Genomic DNA, 21439 nt, shown 5'->3' with positions numbered 1-21439 from the left:
AATAACCTCAAGAGGCAGGTTTCATTATTCACAATATTTCAGATGAGGAAACTGAGCTAAAAAAAGTTAAAATATAAGTAGTGCAAGGCCCACAACTAGTAAATGAAACATACAGGATTTAAACCTGGGTCTGATTATTTTAAAGCAAGTGTTTTGTTCAACTGATGTTAGACCATATATTGATAATGACATCTATAAAAAAAAAACTGGCCTGTAATAATAATCCAATAGTTGAGCCTACAAGGAAAATAAGTAAAAATACTTTTATAATTAGATTAAGATCAGAAAAAGATTGATAATCCCATTAATTGGAGATTTTAATAAATTCTCATGGGGTAGAAGAAGATATTCCTATCTTTCTGCTACCTCCATCAAAAAGTATTAAAGTGGAAACATGAGGATATTCTTTATAGAAGCACATTGTAATTCCCTACCTAGCTAAAGGAAGAAAATCAAGAGTATATTTTATATTTAAAAATAATCTATCCTGAATACATACTTCTCAAAAAAAAAAAAAAGTGGTTCAGGACAAGGAAGGAGGTGACTCCTCTGATGCAAGTTCACAGTACGGGCCCCTGAGCCACTGTGCTGCTCTGAGCATTTCCTCCCCTGCTCCATTATCTAGGTATTTGAAGCTAAAGAAATCCAGGAACTGCTTCAGAGATGGACATATCAGCTCTGCTTCTATGGCATTTCAATTACCACATAACTGGCTCAATTCAATATGAAAGTCTAAGTGAATCACCAAAACCTTAAAGGTAATGTCAGTCTTCCTATCAAAAAGACCAGTTCTTTTATGTAATGATACATTCTAACCTTTTTTAAAAAAATATAAATAAACAATTCTTTGAGTTAAACACATATCAAAACAAAGTAGTTACTAATTTGTCCTATGTCAAAATGAGTACTTATACCTTTGCTCGCGTCCACAGCTGGGTGAGAAATGGCCAACCCGCAAAAGCAATAAGTCCAGCTGTTAGCATATAGCGGTAGAAAAAACTGAGAACCTAGTAATGCATTACAAAGAAGAAATGAAAAATGAGGTCATTTAGTACTAGTTACAAATATAAGAAATCTGAAAATGTTGTTATCTGGTAAATTACTTACTAATATTTCAATTCCGAGGGTAAAGACTAATAGGTACCCAACAAAATGGCTCAGAGGAAAGGACAACAGTGATGCAACAAGGTCTTGAATCACTTGAAATCTGTTTCAAAAGATTATTTATTACAAGATTATTTATATTCTATATCGAATTTAAAAAATTAAAAAATAAAAACTTTCAACACAGCTAAAAATCAGGGAGCTTTCCATTCATAGATTATTCAAAAACTAAGAAAAACTCTTAACAGATTTGTTTCAATGGCTTTACTTACCTAAATTTTTTTTTTCTAAAATCCAGAAGTATTTTAGGGAAAATGTAATTTCTTAATTAATTTGAAAATGATCACAAAGGTTTGCTTGGTTTTTATAAACATTAAGGACAATAAATGAATCTTATTTGATCTTAGTTTAAACATGGATACATACAATTACAAATATCATATCAGATATAAAATATCATGAACCCAAATGCATAAAAACTGAAAATTTAAAAAAAATTCATCTGGGTAATCTTATATTAAAATCACAACTGTCTTAATAAAATAAAAGTAGGTTTTCCTAACTGAGATAGGGGAAATCTTAATTATGCTTTTTTAACTGAGCCAAACAATCTTTTCCAAACCCAATTTAAGATGTCACTAATTGTATACTAATTGTAATTAAATGTGAATCTATAGCTATCAAAAATGTATTTCACATTTGAGTACTTTTTACATTTCATCACTGGGAAAAAAACTTCAACATTTGTAGTACATTAAGTAGGTAATTATAAAAGGTCAGCATCATTTGGTTTATGGCCTTTTTGTGAATGAAAATAATGGCTACAGAATGTTATCAAAACTATTAAGGCACCATGGAGGAAAAAAAAGCTAATACCAATTGAAAGGAGAATGTTTCTTTCATTCTCAACAATGAAAAAGCACAGAGGAACCAGAGATAATTTCGTAAAATAATTTAGCAGATTTTTTTTTCTCAAAGAAAAAATGAATTTTGTTTTATCTTCTATATAATCTATCAAAAAGATAAAGATAGAATGCAATGTATTTTCAAAATCATGTTTTCCCTTAAGCTTTGAATATACATTAATATGTCTTCATAATTAGGACATTTAATAATTCAGGAGGGGTTTGTAGTAGAATAGAATTTTCTGCAAAAAAACCTGTCATTCTAAAAGTTTTAAAACTAGAGTAAATGACATATTATTAATTAAAAATCTGAATTAAATATGCATAGCCAATCTATTCTTTTAAAATGGAGAAGTAACGGTATGTTCTTTGATCAGTGTCTTTTTGCCTCATATTTTAAAATAGTTGCCTCATATTTTAAAATAGTTGCCTCATATTTAAAATAGTTAAACTATTTTAAAATAGTTATTTTAAACATCTTCATTTTTATTTTTGATATTCTTAATATTTAAATATTTTTAATACTTCATGTTTTACAGGATGGGAGATGTGGTCAAAGCTGAAGTTCACAAAAATCAGATGGAAGTATGCATGGTGTCATGATGCACATCTTAGGTCAACCAGGAGGACACCCTTATTCTGACTCTCATTCTCTAATCTGCTTTAGAGGTCCGGTTTTCTCAGAGGATACTCTGACGTCCAAAATTAAATTTAAATTCTAGATTTCTGGTGCAAACACAGAAATCAACAAGATCTCCAGCATGACTCTGGCTGTCTGTGAACATGAACCAGTAGTAAATTTAGTGATATTATTTAAAAGTGCTTGAAACTTGCTGAAAAGCCTTACTTCTGATGTTTTCTACAATGGTAAGAATCCATTTGAAGTCCAACTTGTGAGGAAGTAAAGGTAAAGCCATAGCACATGTGAATAATAAGGGCTCATATCTCAGTATATATACATTACTATATTAGATTTAATTACAAACACTCATTTATCTAGGTTTACATGATGGCTAGGAAAGCAGGGGCAAAATGTTTAAAAAATATACAAATCTCTGTAAAACGTGAAGATATACTGGAATCTAAGATGATGAGACAAGTTCAAAATGTAAGTTACTCTAGGCATACTATAGTACAATCAATATTAATTATGCTATTTTTATTCTAGATTTTTCTTATAAAATATACACAAAGAAGGGAACAAGGACACTGCTACTTCAGGGTAATAAAGATGAAGTAAAAAGGTAAAATAAAAAGGATGTTTATGTGCAACATTTATGCAGTTATAAATGAAGTAAGAGGACTTAGATCTTTGATGACTTAGGTACAGAAATCTAATGCATTTTAAATACAGATTTAACTGTCAATGAAGTGAAAAACAAGGCAGCAAAATGCATTACTTACTCTCTTAGAACCGCATACCATATTGGCACTGGCAGCAGACAATATACATAATAAGTCCAGGGACAGGCTTGAATCAGCAGGAAAAATGCTACTAAAATGCCAATAGCTACAAAACTACATGGCAGGAGATGGCTTGGTTTCTGAAAATTAAACAAAACATTGAAACATTTCCAAGTCCGTAGTGATTGATAGATTTTTAAAAGAGATTTTATAAAGTGAAGAAAACATTACTTTCTTTAAATGGTTCCACAAATAGATGATTAATCGAAGAGTTGTATTTTCAAAAATCTATCATTTGAGTAACATTTTACAGAAGAAAAAGCTGGATAGCCTGGAATTACTACAATTAAGTAATTTGCGACTTAAAAGTGACTATGATCCTAAAGTTTGTTTGCAAGTAACTTGTTCAGAACTCTGAACATAGTTCCTCTTAGGAACAATTTTATAATGTTGTTTGAGTTCTCTGGCTAGCTCGCAAAGCCTATTTAACCAAAAATAAAGTGTGGGATTTAATCTTCATTTGGAAAAATGTCTGCCTTTATTCAAGCTCCAACTTGACTTGCTTCCCAAGTTGCTGTCTCCATTGCCCAACCACAGTAGGGTCATTCAGTCATATGTACTCTTCTCAACCACCAGCCAAACAAGAAGGGATTCCTCACTGTAAGTGACTAGGGATAGCCTCCATGGGCTATGGCAGGCCCATGGGTGGTCTAGGCCAGGTGTAATGGTGCAAGGGTCAGGGACTTTAAGCACAGGAGATTATCCTAGATCACCTGGGTGAGCCCGATTCAATCAGTTGAAAAGCATTAAGTGTAGAACTGAGGCTGCCCTGAAGAAGAAATTATACCTCTTGAGTGCAGCTTTGGCTCCTCCCTGCAAGTTCAGTATGCCCTTCCTGATGGCCTGACCTTTGGATTTAGGACTTACCTACAATAACTAGCACCCACAATAACATAAGCCAATTCCTTACACTAAATCTATTAATATATAGGTCCTACTGCTTCTATTTTTTGTTTTAATATTAACTGATATAGCAACTCTTCACTAAATAAAATTAAAATGTTATAGTCCAGCATTTTAGACTTTTGATTACTTTGTCCTAATCTATATCATCAGTAGTAGTATCTCTTATCCATCCCTCTAACAAACCTCCTACATTCTACCAAAATTATATATTTTTTGAAGGCAGCATGGCATAGAAAGTGAAAGAATTTAAGTGTTAGAAAACATGAGTTCTATCATTTAAAACCAGTGTGTCCTTGAGGAAAATATGTAATCTCTCTGAGCCTAAATCCCCCTGTCCATATTATGAGAATCAAAATCACCAAATTTAGGGCAGTGTTAAGCATAACTGAATAATATATGTAAAGCACCCAGGACAGTCCTGGAACAGTGGGGCTCAATACATATTATTTATTAATATTATCCCAGCATAATAGTGCATTTTCCCAAATCTGCCTCTGTTTACATCATTCAATTTGCTTTAATTCTCACCCTCTCCCTACAGTCTGACTGTTAAATTTCCACCAAGACTTACTTTTTCCTATTATCATCACCCTATTCAAAGAGAACTCTCCTTTATTTAAAATATGATAGTCTTTCTATCACCTCAAACACTTAACATATAGTAAATCTGTCTTCTGTAGTATAGTATAACTGTAGTGACCTATATCTGGTAAGGTGGTTATATGTGTATATCTCTTATCTACTTTATTTAATTCTAAGCTCCTTGAGGGCAGAATCTGAATCTTACATTTCTTTGCACAGCCTATTCAGCATCTAGCATCATACTGTACATTCAATTAAATACTGGCTGCATTATCAGATTAATGAATAAAGAAGAACTATCGACTATGAAATCTTGATGATGTATCATCAATCTAAAAACATCATATCCTTTCTCAATAGCCTGAACATCAGGATAAACATGAAAAGGCAATCTTAGGCACAAGACTGCTCTGGATTCAAATCTCAGTCTCTCATATGCAAGCTGAATGGCCTTTAGCAAGTTATTTAATCCCCCTCAGCTTTGGTTTCCTCTTTTGTAAACAGAAACTATAATGCCCACTTCCAGCACTGTTATGAGTCTAAGATAGCGGAAAATATTTCAAGTACTCAGCAGAAGGCCTAGATATATTCATTACTAAAGCACTGCTGTTTCTGTTTTTTTTTCCCACCATGTAGGAAATTATTCCCATTCTAGCCAATTTCACATACATTCAAATAATTAAATTATTTAAGATGTATTAAAGCATTATAAAAAATTGGAATAAACACTAATGTTCTTCCTTCCATTACAGAAAAATAAAATATAAAACTGGAAAAGTTACCACTGAAAATGTTTTCAGACTACTATTACTAAAAAGACACCATCAGGATCTATTATTTTTTAGAGGATTTGGACATGGTTAATAGTCATTAGAGAGAATGAAGCAAAGGAAACAGAAATGGTATATTCTCCCTGATAAGGGATAATTAACAATATATTTTAAAAGAGTAAAGTGTTTCAATGTAGTAAAACCAAATATATACTGTCATATTTTCTCAGTAATATGAAGTATCAATAAAGAGGTTTTTTTAATTGAAAGCACCATAAACTAGAGATGAAGTCTTAAAATAGAGATAAAAAGAAAGTTCTAGAAATTTGTATTTTGAGAAATTTCACAAGTTGAAAGAAGAATAATTCAAGAAAAATATATACATTATGTTATGTTAATTATATTGCTTTGAAGCAGTTTTCTGACCATTTGTACTGGAGAGATATGGAATACTTTTAACATGCTAAGTAGTTACTCAAAAAAAGAACAGAAAATCAACACTATTAATACCATAGAAGAATTTAAATTATTTATATAGCTACCTTTATAACCCTCTTAAGTTATAGGGCCATTATTATCAATACATCTTTTTCCTAACTGAAGAAATAAAGATTAATTGAAAAAAGATCCAACACAACAAAAGTAAATGAAAAATAAATAAGAGCTTAGAACAATGACAAGCACATTCTACAAACTTGTTACACTTGACTTGATTAATTTTCTTTCTTTAGTCCTAGTGATTTTATATCATCATCTGAATCTTCATTATGTTTTCTGAACCTACCTTAACTTCTTTTCTAACACCTCTTGTAAGATTGGAGTGAGACTTGATGATCAACAGAGAAGCATAAGATGTCCATCCAACAAAACCAGTAACAACACTGATGCCCAAAAAGAATCTGTCATATGTGTGATAATAAGACAGTCCTTTCAATGCAAGATGGATTAGCTCCTTGCACAGGGAGACCTACGAAGAAATAAAAATACAACTTGTATGTGGAAAAAATAAGAACATCTAAATTTCAAAGAAAGAAAATTTATAACAGCCAAACCTTTATATTAAAATTAGTGAGCAACTGTAGATGATGGATTAAGAATAGATTTTAATTGTTCAAGGCTCTTCTTGCAAAGTATGAAAAAAATCCAAAATAAAATGAACTTTTTAATCTTGATTAAAAAAGGTATTGTAAAGGGAAACTCTCCATGATATATGTAGTGTTTTAAAATGATTCATTTTGTGGAAATAACGCAGACGATGCATGAAAGAAAGAAAGAAATGAAGGTCTCTAATATAGTTCCCAAATAATGGAGATGATCATATTTATATCATTTTTTACTTTCTCATACCAGATTACCCAAATAAGTTATAAAGCATCATTAAAGTAGCTTAATATTTTAAATGAGAAGTACAGCTTACCATTTTAAAACCACAACAAAAATAAACATGGATTAACAATTATTTGGGCAATTTTAGAAACTGAAAATAGAATTCTTTCCTACTTTAAAATTTTATGACCATTTACAAGAAAAAGAATCAATGGAAACAATTTGAAGTAGGGGTAATAGTTCATTTCTAATGTTAACATAGAAAAATTTACCCATAATATTATCTGAAATAAAAGAAGTATGTCCATGGCTAAAGCAGTCACTCAGGAAATTTAACCATTCCTTGAGGGCTCAGGAAAGCTTCCTTTCCTGCTTAACTTTGGTCTCCATCAACATATCTTTCCCCTCCCTATCCCCCAAATGATGATCAGCTATTTACATTTACAAGGCCTGTATACTTACTACTTCATCAAACTTTTTCTGTTTTATATAAGATCTTGCTTTTCTTAAAATGTTGAGCTGTGTGGAATCAGAAAGCAACCTACAAAAGAAAAAAAAAAGAATAGGTTTAAAGTATTTCCTCATTACAATTATATTTTTCTTGTTTTTTTTTTCTTTTTCTTAATTGAAAAAAAGGGATAGGGGAAATTAAGAAAATGAAAAACCAAACAAAAATGAAAGAAATAAACTTTGAGCTATATTGTTGCTGGTTAACAAAACTATTCCAAGAAATAGTTTATGGTCAAATTTGGTTTTATTGAAACTTTCAGTCAAGAAAGAGACAAAAATTGGCATTCAGTAACCACCAGAGAGGAAAGGTTTTAGATAACACCACAAGGTCTCAATTGGGATCCCTGGGAGTCTACACCCTAAGAACAGAGACAAACCAGAGGTCAAAGGAGACGTAAAATTGCAACACAGCTTCGAGTTAGCCACAACCCTTTGTGCCTGTCAAAGGATATCGTAAACCCTCTCTGGAGAAAAATGAGATAACCAGAGCTTTTAAAACTTTTAATATATAATGATAAGCATACATTTTAAAACTACCAGAATTAACAAACAGGACCAATTGAAAAACAACAATAGAAACAAACTCATAAATGATTCATTTATTGGTATTATCAGGTACAGATGCTAAAATAATCATGGTTACTATATTCAATAACAGAGGACAAGATAGAAGATTGTACCAGAACAGGAATCTATTGCTAAGAAGAATAAAAATGGAAATTCTAGAATTAAAAAAATTTAATAAAACTGAAATTAATAACTCAGTAATGGCAATCTGGACACAGCAGAAGACAGATTTAGTGTAAGGGAAGATAGGTTCAGTAGGATATATCTTGCCTGAAGCTTGAAGAGCAAAAAGACTAGAAAATAAAGAAAAGTCCATAAAAATATATATACAAGTCATTATGAACAGGTCTAATATGAATGTATTAATAACTGGAATCCCAGAGAGGGAAGGGAAAGAAAGAATTTGGCAGAAGCTATATTTGATGACATAAAGGCCAAGAATTTTACAAAACTGATGAAAGATACTAATGCACAGATTTAATAACATCTATAAACACCAAGTAGGAAGAAAATCATATACATGCACATGACAATAAAACTGCTGAAAACCAGACAAACAAAAAAATCTTAAAAGTGGCCAGGGGAAGGGAGCAAATTGTCTTCAAATAAACAATAATAAAACAGTTGGTTACTCAAATAAATGATGGAAGCCAGAAAACAACTAAGTAACATCCTTAAATTACTAAAAGAAAATAATTCATAACCTAGAATTCTACATCCATTTAAAAGATCTTTCAAAAGTAAAGGTAAAATAAGGACATTTTGGGGGCTTGTACTTTTTGTGTTGTAGCTAAGAACCCACTGCCTAACCTAATGTCATAAAGATTTATTCCTATGTTTTCTTCTAAGAGTTTTATGATTTTAGCTCATATACTTGAGTCTATGATCTATTTTGAGTTTATTTTTATGTAAGGTGTGAGGTAGGAGCCCAACATCATTCTTTTGCATATGGATGGATATCCAGTAGCTCAGAACCATTGTTGAATAGTATCGCTTTTTTTTTTTTTTTTTTTTTTTGAGACAGAGTCTCGCTTGTTGCCCAGGCTAGAGTGAGTGCCCTGGCGTCAGCCTAGCTCACAGCAACCTCAAACTCCTGGGCTCAAGCAATCCTGCTGCCTCAGCCTCCCGAGTAGCTGGGACTACAGGCATGCGCCACCATGCCCGGCTAATTTTATATATATATTAGTTGGCCAATTAATTTCTTTCTATTTATAGTAGAAACGGGGTCTCGCTCTTGCTCAGGCTGGTTTCGAACTCCTGACCTCGAGCAATCCGCCCGCCTCAGCCTCCCAGAGTGCTAGGATTACAGGCGTGAGCCACCGCGCCCGGCTAAGTATCGCTTTTAATAGCCTGTGAGCCTAGCTTCCAGGAATCCCACAAAAAACAGGCCCAGTTATAATATTGCATCGTGCTCACAGATATGGATTCCCACCAGAAATTTATAGTTTATTCACAGTCCTCCCAGTCCAGATACTATTTATAAATCATGGACACTCCATTTTTATCAGGTTCCTACAGAAATAGAACTAAACTTGTGAATCCAAGTTTAATTCCCACATAGAAGGAGAATAGGTTTTGTTTGCCTCTTACCCACATTCTGTATCTACTTTAAAAAACCTGAACAAAAAACTATATTTAAAAACTTTCCCACAAAGAAAACACTTAGGCCCAGATACCTTCAATTGGGAATTATTCTAACCATTGTAAGGATAAAATAACACCAATATTATACAAATTCTTCAAATAAAAAAACAAAAAGAGGCCAGGCATGGTGGCTCACACCTGTAATCCTAGCACTCTGGGAGCCCGAGGTGGGTGGATTGCTCAAGGTCAGGAGTTTGAAACCAGCCTGAGCAAGAGCAAGACCCCGTCTCTACTATAAATAGAAAGAAATTAACTAATACATATAGATACCATCTAACTGGATATAGAAATTCCATTTAATACCTATTTTCCTGAGTGTTTTTTAAACTAATACATATAGAAAAAATTAGCTGGGCATGGTGGCGCATGCCTGTAGTCCCAGCTACTCGGGAAGCTGAGACAGGAGAATTGCTTGAGCCCAGGAGTTTGAGGTTGCTGTGAGCTAGGCTGATGCCACAGCACTCACTCTAGCCTGGGCAAAAAAGCGAGACTCTGTCTCAAAAAGAAAAAAAAAAAAAGGCCGTAGTAATATCTCAACTTATTTTATGAGCTCAATGTAACTTTGACATCAAAATTTGATAACATTATAAGAAAGGAAAATGACAGGCATTACCTCTCATGAATATAGATGGAGAAATCCCAAACAAAATTTTGGCAAGTCAAATCTAGTAATATAGAAAAGGATAATATACCACAACCTACTTGGATTAATTCCAGCGGTGTAAGATTGTGTTAACATTCAAAAAGTCAATATTATTTACAACATTAACAGACTATGGGAGAAAAAGCAAATGATCATCTCAATAGCTCATTAAATAGCAGTAGATATACTTTAAAGTCCATTTATGATTTTAAAAAACACTCAGGAAGATAGGTATTAAATGGAATTTCTATATCCAGTTAAATGGTATCTAAAACACACACACACACACACAATCTGTAGTAAATGCAGTAAATGTCATTCTTAATGGTAAAACATAGAAAGCTTTTCCAAGTTTGAAAAGAGATGATAATTTATACTATCAACACTTCTATTCAGTCTTGTATTAGAGGTCCTAGTTACATAAAGCAAGAAAAACAAAGGCTTAACAATTAGAAATAAACGAAGTTTCTTTATCCATACAATATGTGATCTGATACATAGAAAATCTAAAAGATGCTATGGAAAAACTATAAGTAAGTGAATTCGGGAAGATTTGTAGGTAACAAGATCAATGTGTAAATTAATTGTATTTTTACACACCAGCAAAAAATAGAAAATAATATTTTAAAATTTCTAAAGTTATTTTCAATAACATTAGAAAAATATCAAATATCTGGGGATAAACTTAGCAAAGTCCTTATTCTCCTAGATAATTCTCCACCCAATTAACTACCCCAGTATAAACCCCTTTACCTTGTGACATTTCATAATTTACTACTTTTTGCTTAATTCAGTATATAAGTATGCATCTCTAACTACATCTTTGGCTCTTCATTTCTTATGAAGGCTCCTGTGCCATGAAAAAAATTATATTAAATAAATTTGCATGGTTTTCTCCTGTTGGTTTATCTTAGATTGATTTAATTCTTAGGCCCAGATGGAAAAACACCCTAAAAGGGTATAGGTAGGATTTTGCCTCTCTTGTAGAATATACATTTGTATGACTGCTTAGGAAAACTGTTTGGGGGTATCCAATAAACCTAAACATATATAACCTATGACTCATCAAAATTATTCTTAAGTACCAACAGAAATGTGTGTGTGTGTATATATATATATCAAAAGATATACACACTATATGTAACAGCCAAAAACTAGAAGCAATCCAATGTCCATCAACTGTAAATAGGTAAATTGCAGATTCATACAGTGCTACGCAGCAATGAAAAACAGTACTGCCACATCAAATACCGCAGATAAATCTTACAAGTATAATGCTGAGCAAAAGAAGGCAGGCCCAAATGAGAACATGCTGTGTGACTCACTTTATGTAAATTCAGAAATAAGCAAAACTACTCTGTGGTGGTTATAAGTCAAAGTAGAGACCTAGAGGGGGCATAAAAGAGACTTGTGGACGATGTAATGTTTTATTTTTTTATCCAGGTCCTAGTTACAAGAGTATATACATTTTGTAGGAATGCATAGCTGTACATTTATAATTATATACTTTTCTTCATGTATGTTATCCATCAATGAATTTTTAAAATTCATCAGTTTTTCTTAGAGGAAACTGTTTTTGAAACAGGCTAGATAGAAGGAGGATAGTTCAGGGAACAATATAGAAGACAAGGTATTTCATTTCACACATTGGAATGCAGAGACTAAAATAATGCTAAGAGAAGATTTAAGGCACAATATAAAAGGGCTCCAACAGCAGCTGGCAGTGTCATCTTGGTCCTGGAGAAAGTTGTTCAAGTAAGTCACATAGAGACTTAGAATTCCAATTCCTTGTGTCCAGACCTACTCAGACTTAACCCATCAAACCATGGAAGTAAAAATTCTCATTCTAAATCTTATTCAAGCAATAAATACAAGTATTTTAACATTTTTTTATACTTAAAAGGTATGCCTATTTGGATATTTTATTGTTATACATGAATTAACACATACATTATTTATTCCACAATTCAGAAAAGTAGATACTTCTTAAGCTCACAACCTTTTGAGAGGAATTCTATTTATCTGAATGAGTGGTAAGAAATTTTTCAACTTATTATTTTAGCTCCCACGTATGAGTGAGAACATGTGATATTTGTCTTTCTGTGCTTGGCTTCTTTCACTTATGGTCACTCAATGACCCCCAGTTCCATCCATGTTGCTGCAAATGACAGCAATTCATTCTTTTTATGGCTGAATAATGTTCCATTGTATATATACCACATTTTCTTTATCCATCATCCACTGTTGGGCACTTAAATTGATTCCACATTTTTGCTGTTGTGAATAGTGTTATAATAAACATCAGAGTACAGGTATTCCTATGATATATTTATTTCCTTTCTTTTGAATATATACCCAGTAGTGGAATTGCTGGATCATATGGCAGTTCTGTATTTAGATTTTTTGAGGAATCTCTATACTGTTTTCCATAGTGGCTGTACTAATACAGTTAAATAGAAGAAATAAGACCTGCTGGTGTTCGATAAGTCAGTAGGATGACTATAGTTAACATTAATCTATTATACATTTCAAAATAGCTAAAAAAAAGAATAATTCAAAAGTTCTAATCATAAATAAAAGATAAATATTTAAGGTGCTAGATATCCCAATTACTCTGATTTGATTATATGAATGTATCATACACCTAAAATATGTACATCTATTATGTATGGATAAAAAAGGGAAATTTTCAACCTAAATTTCCTAGATTACTCATATAAGCTAAATTTCTACTAACTTCCTTAATATTCTATGTTATTTTTATTTCAACTAATATTTCTTTTATAATACTCTTAGAATCCAATAACAGATTTTTATCATTTTCCTCTTAATGAATACATCTGCTCAGCACTTCCTTGCTTCTAGGTTTATGGCACAAAATGGTGACAAGACAATTTGGAGAGAATTCAGAATAGTAGCAAAATCAATCAAAGGGTTGAAAATTAACTTTCCTTAAGAGAAGGCTGAAGAAACTAAATAATATGGCAAAGAGAAGACTTCAGGAATAAAATTACATTCTCAGATGCCAATAAAGAAAGCCCTGATTACCTGACCTCCACAAATCAAAGATGATTAATAAATTCTACCTCCATATAAATCTAATTGTATAACAAAAAGTGGACTAGCACTTATAAATGCTTCCTAGTGAGATATTAATTTGTTGTGAATATACTTGAGAAATCAGTGTTTTCATGACATCATACATTACTCACAAAGAATAATTTGGAAAACTTTAAAAATAATTTGAAATATAATAAAGTTGCAAAAGTTTTATGACTTAGTAGTTAATGATTACTAAAATCCATCAAAGATTATATTTAACAGTTTACAATTAAAATAGCATGAGAAAAAAATCTCAAAACAACAATCTCTATTTGGATCGATCATTATATTTGTTTTTTATCTATATAATTTCAATTTTTGTTGACAAAAGCACTGTCAAAAATACTATGACATATATCACAAAATATCATAAGATTTTATGTATTTGTCCTAAAAAGATTATTTCAACATATATGGAATTTAAGTGATTAATTTATCACACTTTTTATTGATCAATGCATTTTTCTAAATTCTCCCAAATATACTAAATATTGATGTTATGAATTCATTGTAAACACTGTACATTTTTGTCATTTTCTTAAAATTTTACCACAGAAAATGTCATTTTATATTACAGGTTCTGAGTTATTTATTAACCTGGGATAAAAGAACTACTATAAACTATGACCAAAATCATTAATTATAATAATATGTGAGGATAAAGCAATAACTTAAAAGCATTTCAAGAATGGGTTCTGTAAAGTAAGGTGATATATGTAATAACTGAAGACCCAATTCAAATGTCCAATTAGAAAGTATTCTTTCTCTGAGACCCTCTCTTTTTCTATGCTTTTGCTCATAAAATACTGGAATTGCTTTCTGAATCCTGTATTATTATCTGAACTCCAATCGTTTTCTTTATCTACTTCTTCTCTGTCTATGATGTATATATCAAATAAATGTTTTTGTGGTGTTTTGCTTACTCTAGGTATCCAAGCCATACAGACAATACATAATGAAGACAGGGGTGATGATGGAAATGGCAATTAAAAATACATGAAGCTATTTTCTCAATAAGAAAATGAGTAGGAAATTATACATGAAAAACATATCAACAAACATATAAAAATCTTTATAAAAGCTTCTAACTCAGCTTTTTATCTTCTAAAATATTTATCTTCTAAAATATTTTCAGTGCCAATTTTTAAATGTCAATAACATTTCATAACTCCTATAAGAGTTGTTTGTGAATTTAAAAATATGATACCTAAAAACAACTACACATTAAAAAGAAAAGTCATTGTTACTATTCATGACATTACAACAAAAATGTAAAATTTCTGAATTTCAAACTGGAGAAAGCAATTTGATTATTTTCTTCTTCTCTTATTAGATACTTATTAATGTGGCAAACTGAAGGCTTCCAGAGAAACCCTCTTTGGAGATGATGAGATTTGCTTGTAGCAAAAAGTATAAAGAAAAAAATGGCTGGAGGCCAGCCAGGAGGAATGCCAAAGCCACTCAGAAGTGATCAGATCACAAAGCTAGAAATATAATTAAAACAACTGGGCCACAAGAGTATTTTACATTTAAACAAGGAACTTTAGAACAGATGGGGTCCACAAGAGATCACCAGAGAAAAAAGTACCACACTCAAGAATCACTGTATGGACAGTCCTTAGAGAATAAAGCTTTAGCTCAGGGTACAGCTGGAGGCCCACATGCAGCCATTCATATCAAAAAATAAATAAAAGAAAGGGTAGAAGAGTTCATTTAGGTTGATATAAGGAAAAATTCTCCTTTGTTTTTGCATTACCAAAGTGGGTTGCGAATCATTAAAATATTTTAATGAAATGTTCAAAATATTCATTAAATTCTACAAGCTCCATTATTTCTAGAAGGCTATAATATTTCATTATTATATCTGGATCTACCGTCCCTTTGCTACAATAGTTTCTTAAATATATTTAACATGAAAAATGTAAAGCAGAAAAAAATAACTATTAATTCCTTCTATTTGGCTTTAAAATAAAAAGTCATCATAAAGAAATATTATTGAAACATAAGTATGCAAAGATGCTTCATTTGAAATACAGATCTCCCCACTCACTGCAAAATTGAAATTGGTCATGGTGAGTATTCACACCACTGAAACTGGCAAATGCTACTAATTGGGCTCTTTCCCTCCCTCAGAGAGCCAAGCCCCTTGCTCAACATTTACCTGCACACCACTGCCATACTGCCTTATATCCCACTTTTTTACCCACCTCAGACCTTCTACAGCCACGGCAATTAGTGTCAAGTTAATGAGAGCAGGTACAGTGGCTATTACTACCGCAGAAGTGTGCTGCACGTCTCCATCTCAATTGCTGTCTGAGGTAGCAACAACAAATACAATAGCCCTCTTCCCAACAGTCTTCACTGAAGTTGTCTTGTTAACTTCCTTAGTTCCGTAAATTTGCATCTCTCATCTGTGGGTTTGGTGCTCCTCAAGTGTCCTTATGAAAACAAACTGTCACTAATACTTTACATTGAACTATCCCTTATCACACCGTATTGTAATTTTTGCTATACCCATTAGACTTTGAGTCTGATGAGGACAGGCACTCTATCTGTCTTATTTTCCACGACCCACTACCTCTAAGAAAACAATAAATATTGGTTAAGCAAGTGAATCAATGAAGCATTAGAGATAATTTCTCTGCAATGACTAAAATGATGACAAATGTGAACTGTTACCTTATGTTGAAAGTTAAATTGTGTGCCCCCAAAAGACATATTGAAGTCCTAATCCCTAGTACCTGTGAATGTGACCTTATTTTGAAACAGTGTCTTTGCAAATATAATCAAGGCAAAATAAATTAATACTGGATTAGGGTGGACCTTCCATCCAATGACAGGGGTCTTCAAGAGAAGCAGGAGATCTGGAGATGGAAACACAGGGAAGAAGGCTATGTGATGACAGAGATAGAGATTGGAATGGTATGGCTACAAGCCAAGGAGCACAAAGGATTGCAGGCAGACACCATTAGCTAGCTAGAGGCAAGGAAGGATTCTTCCCTAGAGCCTCTGCAGGAGTGAGCATGGTCCTAATGGCACCTTGATTTTGGACTTCTAGCTTCCAGAACTGTGAAAGAATACATTTCTGCTGTGTTAAGCACCCAGGCTGTGGTTGTTTGCTATGGCAACCCTACAAAACTAATACATCTTCCTACCACCTGCCAGAATTTAGGGTACCCAAGCGGAAAAGTGACATTTTTTCCATTGTTAGTTTTCCCCTTAATCTATGCATGGTTACAGACATGAATAAACTAATAGAGTACTAACTTGAAAGGCAACATCCTTGAAATACAATATTTTACATAGTAATTTGTGAGGAAAACTTCCTTTATTGACTAAATATTTTTTATTGAAAATACCAAGTTTTAAGAGAATCTATAATTAACATGTTATGTTTAAGTAAAAAGAATTTTCTTAAACTGTGTACATTTCTTTGCTGTAATTGTTACTATTCCTTTTTTTCTTTCATGGTTACCTAAATACTGAAGAAAGAACACCGCATTTTAGGATTATCAAGAATTTTATCAATTATTCAGGATGACATAATAATTGAAGGGCAAGATCTCCTTTGAAGTATTCTATTTTTCTTACTATAATTTTTGCTAAAAAAAAAAAAATTCCTTCACATCTACACATAACCTAATATATTAGTGATACCTTTTAAGAATGTCTATTTGGATTAAAGGCAAAAATAATTCAAGATGATAAAAACAGAGAAAGAAGAATAAAAAATTATTTCTAAAACAATTTGCATTCCTTTTGCTTGATCAATGATATAGGATTGTATCATCTTTCATGCCATAAGTGGATAAAAGAATAATATTTTCCTATGTATGTACGTGATACATAGAAGCTTTTTCCAAAAAGGTGAATTTCAGTTTTGAAGCAGAAAATTATATTTTTTATAAATAATTAGTAAATCAGGTGGGAAAAGTGATAGAAAGGTTCACATAAAACTAATATTTAAATTTGGTCTAAAGGAGGAACTTTTATCAGGTAAAAGAAAGAAATGAATTAAAAGGAACCAAATATCTGTCGTCATTTTAGTAGTAAATACAGTTTGTTGTTAAAATTTCTTGAGTTTACTGATATATAATGATTTTCAAATAAAAGATAACATACATTTTGGCTTCTATTGCCAAGCTATATATCTCCTTCCCAGTTACATTTTCCCCCCTAAAATCTCTCTTAAAAGACGTTTTTAGAGATTTCTTTCCCTCATTTCATGGCATTTTTTTCTTTTAAATTAATTTCTGTCTTACTTTGGCCTCTATGCTATATACTCTATACTATATAATTTAGTACATACTTTTAGATGTTAAGTGTTTTTCCTCCTTCTTAAAGTACTTTTACCTGTATGAAAACCTTTTATGCTTCTCCTAGTCTTGTAGCACCACCTGCTGGCCATATCTTGGAACACCATCAGGGTCCACTGGACCCAATTTTAGCTTTTCTTTTCTTTTTTGAGCACTTCTATTTGTCAGAATGAATATTTCATGGCTTTTATTCTTTTTAGGGTCTTTAAAATATCAAAGAGAAAATTTACTTATTTTTCTAAAAAATAGGATAAAACAGGATATGCAATTACCATACAGACCCACTGGATTCTTCGACAAGTCTAGGATATAGAATTGTAGTGATCTTATTTTTTTTATGTCTTGAAACATTTACAATTTCATCACCCTAGGAATTATTTTATTATTCATCAATTACTGATAGATAACTATGCTAGAAAAGATTAAAGAAGACAATAGAAGAATGGTGAAGATACTAATAAACTCAAATCTAATGATGCTGGTGAAATTAATCACACAAGTAAAATCTCAAGACTATGAATTTTCACATGTCAGTGTCCTAGATGAGTTTTGTCAAACTTAAGAAAGGAGACATGGGGCCGGGCGTGGTGGCTCATGCCTGTAATCCTAGCACTTTGGGAGGCCGAGGCGGGCGGATTGCTCAAGGTCAGGAGTTCGAAACCAGCCTGAGCGAGACCCCGTCTCTACCAAAAATAGAAATAAATTAATTGACCAACTAAAAATATATATACAAAAAAAAAATTAGCCGGGCATGGTAGTGCATGCCTGTAGTCCCAGCTACTCGAGAGGCTGAGGCAGTAGGATCGCTGAGCCCCGGAGATTGAGGTTGCTGTGAGCCAGGCTAATGCCACGGCACTCACTCTAGCCTGGGCAACAAAGTGAGACTCTGTCTCAAAAAAAAAAAAAAAAAAAAAAAAAAACAGAAAGGAGACATGAACAATGTATTTCTAAGAATAAAAAGGAAGAATGATATTCATTCGATAGGGAAAATTCCATCACACAACAGTTTGTGACAAGAACCTAAGGATGTACAACAATAGTATCATTTCATCTTTTATGTTTATCGGCCAATATTTATTAATAATTAATATAGTTACTAAGAAGACAATGCTGCCATTATGCATATATATAAAGGTGATTAAAAAAACAAATAATGTAAAAATGAAAGGTGATTAAAAAGAAACAGATGGGGCCGGGCACCGTGGCTCACGCCTGTAATCCTAGCACTCTGGGAGGCCGAGGCAGGCGGATTGCTCAAGGTCAGGAATTTGAAAACAGCCTGAGCAAGAGCCAGACCCCATCTCTACTATAAATAGAAAGAAATTAATTGGCCAACTAATATATATATAGAAAAAATTAGCCGGGCATGGTGGCGCATGCCTGTAGTCCCAGCTACTTGGGAGGCTGAGGCAGCAGGATTGCTTGAAAGAGTTTGAGGTTGCTGTGAGCTAGGCTGATGCCACGGCACTCACTCTAGCCTGAGCAACAAAGTGAGACTCTGTCTCAAACAAACAAACAAACAAAAAAGAAACAGATGATGTAGAAATGAAAAAAATTCACTGGATTAGAGAAATAAAAATAAAAGGGTCCATTGACTCAGATGGTAAATAGTGATAATTGTTTCTCCTAGTATACTGAACATTAAAGAGTTGGAATATAGAGCTGATATTTAGTTAATGCCCTCAAATATATCTGTTTCAAAATACCTCAAAAGATGAATGAATTTTTTTAATAGGTAAAAGTAAATGCTCTTTTAAAAATAATTTAACACATAATTTAAGCCACTAACATCTCCCTAAATGATAGAAAAATCATTTTCAACTTAGTATTCCATCTGGCTCTGGTATCTTTTCCAATTTCATATAATTTAATACATAATGAATAAATTCTTATTACAAGGCTAGCTAATATCCTCATTAAAGCACTCTATCAGTTAGGTATGTGTACTTCCATACCCTTCCTATGCAGTCACACGTGTACCAGTAGTAGTATTCTATATTTTTTACATGAACATAATATATTATAGTTACATAATCAACCTTTCCCACTCAACAATCCAACTTACAAATTGTCCCATATAAGCATGTATAAAACTACCTCATTCTTCTTAAACTGCCATATACTATTCTACAGTGTAGATATTACCAGTGTTAATTTGACCATTTTTCTTACTGATAGACATTTGTTTCCAGTTTTCACTATAAAAATGATACTGTGCAAATCCAAGCAATTCTCTGAGAATAGACTTTGAGAAGTGGATTTTCTTAGGCATACAGTTTGGGCACTCTTTTAAGAGATACTCAAAAACTACGTTGCAAAGTGGTTGTTCCAGTTAAAAGTGTACTTGACCCTGAAGTCAGACTGCCTGGTTTCAAGTCCTGGCTCTGCTACCTACAGGTGAAAAATCTCAGGAAAATTATTTAAATTCTTTGTGGCTTAGTTTCTTTATTTGTAAAATGGGGGAAGTAATAGTAACCACTCCACAGGATTGAGGGATAATTCACTTATTAAATGTGAAGCACATAAAAAGTGCCTAGTAAACGTGTGAGGCAGATCCTCTTTTCATAATTTAGGGACCATCTGCATGTTCTCCTTTGTGAATTTTCAGTTATCCTTCATCCATTTTCAATAAGGTCATTATTTTTTCTCTTACTGAAGAAAAAATTATTTCTATATGATTCTTTATAGAGTCTATAAAGTCTTTATTTAATTCTTTATAGAGTCTATAAGTTACAATACTTGTAACATATTTTATAAATATTTTCTCCTAATCTGAAATTTATTTAACTTTCCATATTAATTTATTGAATAGAAGGATTTAATTTTAATATAATCAAATCCATGTTCTCCATATGACTATTTATATTTTATGTCTTATTTACAGGCCTCGCACTTTTACTTATTTTAAAATATTTTGTTCTTTAATCAATGTGGAATTTAGTTTTATGAATGAAATGAAGTAAAGGGTCTAGGCTTATTTTTTCCAAATAAACAGCTAATTTCCCTAGTACAATTCTTTCCTCTACTGATTTGAAATGTCATCTTTTATCAAAACCAAATCCCATATCCAGATAATCCCCCAACTTCTAATAGTTTGACTTAGGATTTTTCAACTTTACATTAGCGTGACATTCAGTAGCAACTGTACTTCAAGTACTGATACAACTACTCTGTTTTTCACTTTCAGTACAGTATTCAATAGATTATGTGAGATATTCAACACTTTATTATAAAATAGGCTTTGTGTTAGATGATTTTGTCCAGCTATAAGCTAATGTAAGTGTTCTGCACACATTTAAGGTAGGTGAGGCTAAGCTATGATGTTCAGTACATTAGGGGTAGTCAATGCATTTTGACTTAGGATATTTTCAGTTTACAGTGAGTTTTTTGGGATGTAACCCCAGTGTAAGTTGAGGCACATCTGTAGGCACTAGTCCCTCTATGTACTCTCTAACCAGTTCCACTAATATATATGTATTGCCTGCCGTCAATATCACACTTGTTATAACAGATTTAGAATGTGTTTGTTATCCAGTAAAACAAATCTCATATCTTGTTCTTCTTTCTCAATATGAATTAAGCTATTCTTGAGAATTTATT

General features: G+C 32.4%; 1 protein-coding gene across 2 annotated transcripts in view; it reads right to left on the bottom strand.

The window, feature by feature from the left end:
• The window catches only part of PIGN (phosphatidylinositol glycan anchor biosynthesis class N), a 103351-nt gene that overhangs the window by 45566 nt on the left and 36346 nt on the right, over positions 1-21439 (bottom strand). For both annotated transcript variants that reach the window (XM_012774488.3, XM_075993821.1), the window contains 5 exons: positions 7520-7598; positions 6516-6698; positions 3414-3553; positions 1108-1207; positions 915-1007 (listed from right to left, as the gene is read on the bottom strand). In XM_012774488.3, coding sequence (XP_012629942.2) covers positions 915-1007; positions 1108-1207; positions 3414-3553; positions 6516-6698; positions 7520-7598 — 595 coding nt within the window. The remainder of the gene's footprint in view (positions 1-914; positions 1008-1107; positions 1208-3413; positions 3554-6515; positions 6699-7519; positions 7599-21439) is intronic.

Source organism: Microcebus murinus, chromosome 17 (assembly GCF_040939455.1).
Source record: "Microcebus murinus isolate Inina chromosome 17, M.murinus_Inina_mat1.0, whole genome shotgun sequence".
In the NCBI taxonomy this organism is placed as follows: Eukaryota; Metazoa; Chordata; class Mammalia; order Primates; family Cheirogaleidae; genus Microcebus; species Microcebus murinus.
The sequence above is the reverse complement of the archived record's forward strand: the minus strand, read 5'-3'. Positions and strand labels throughout refer to the sequence as shown.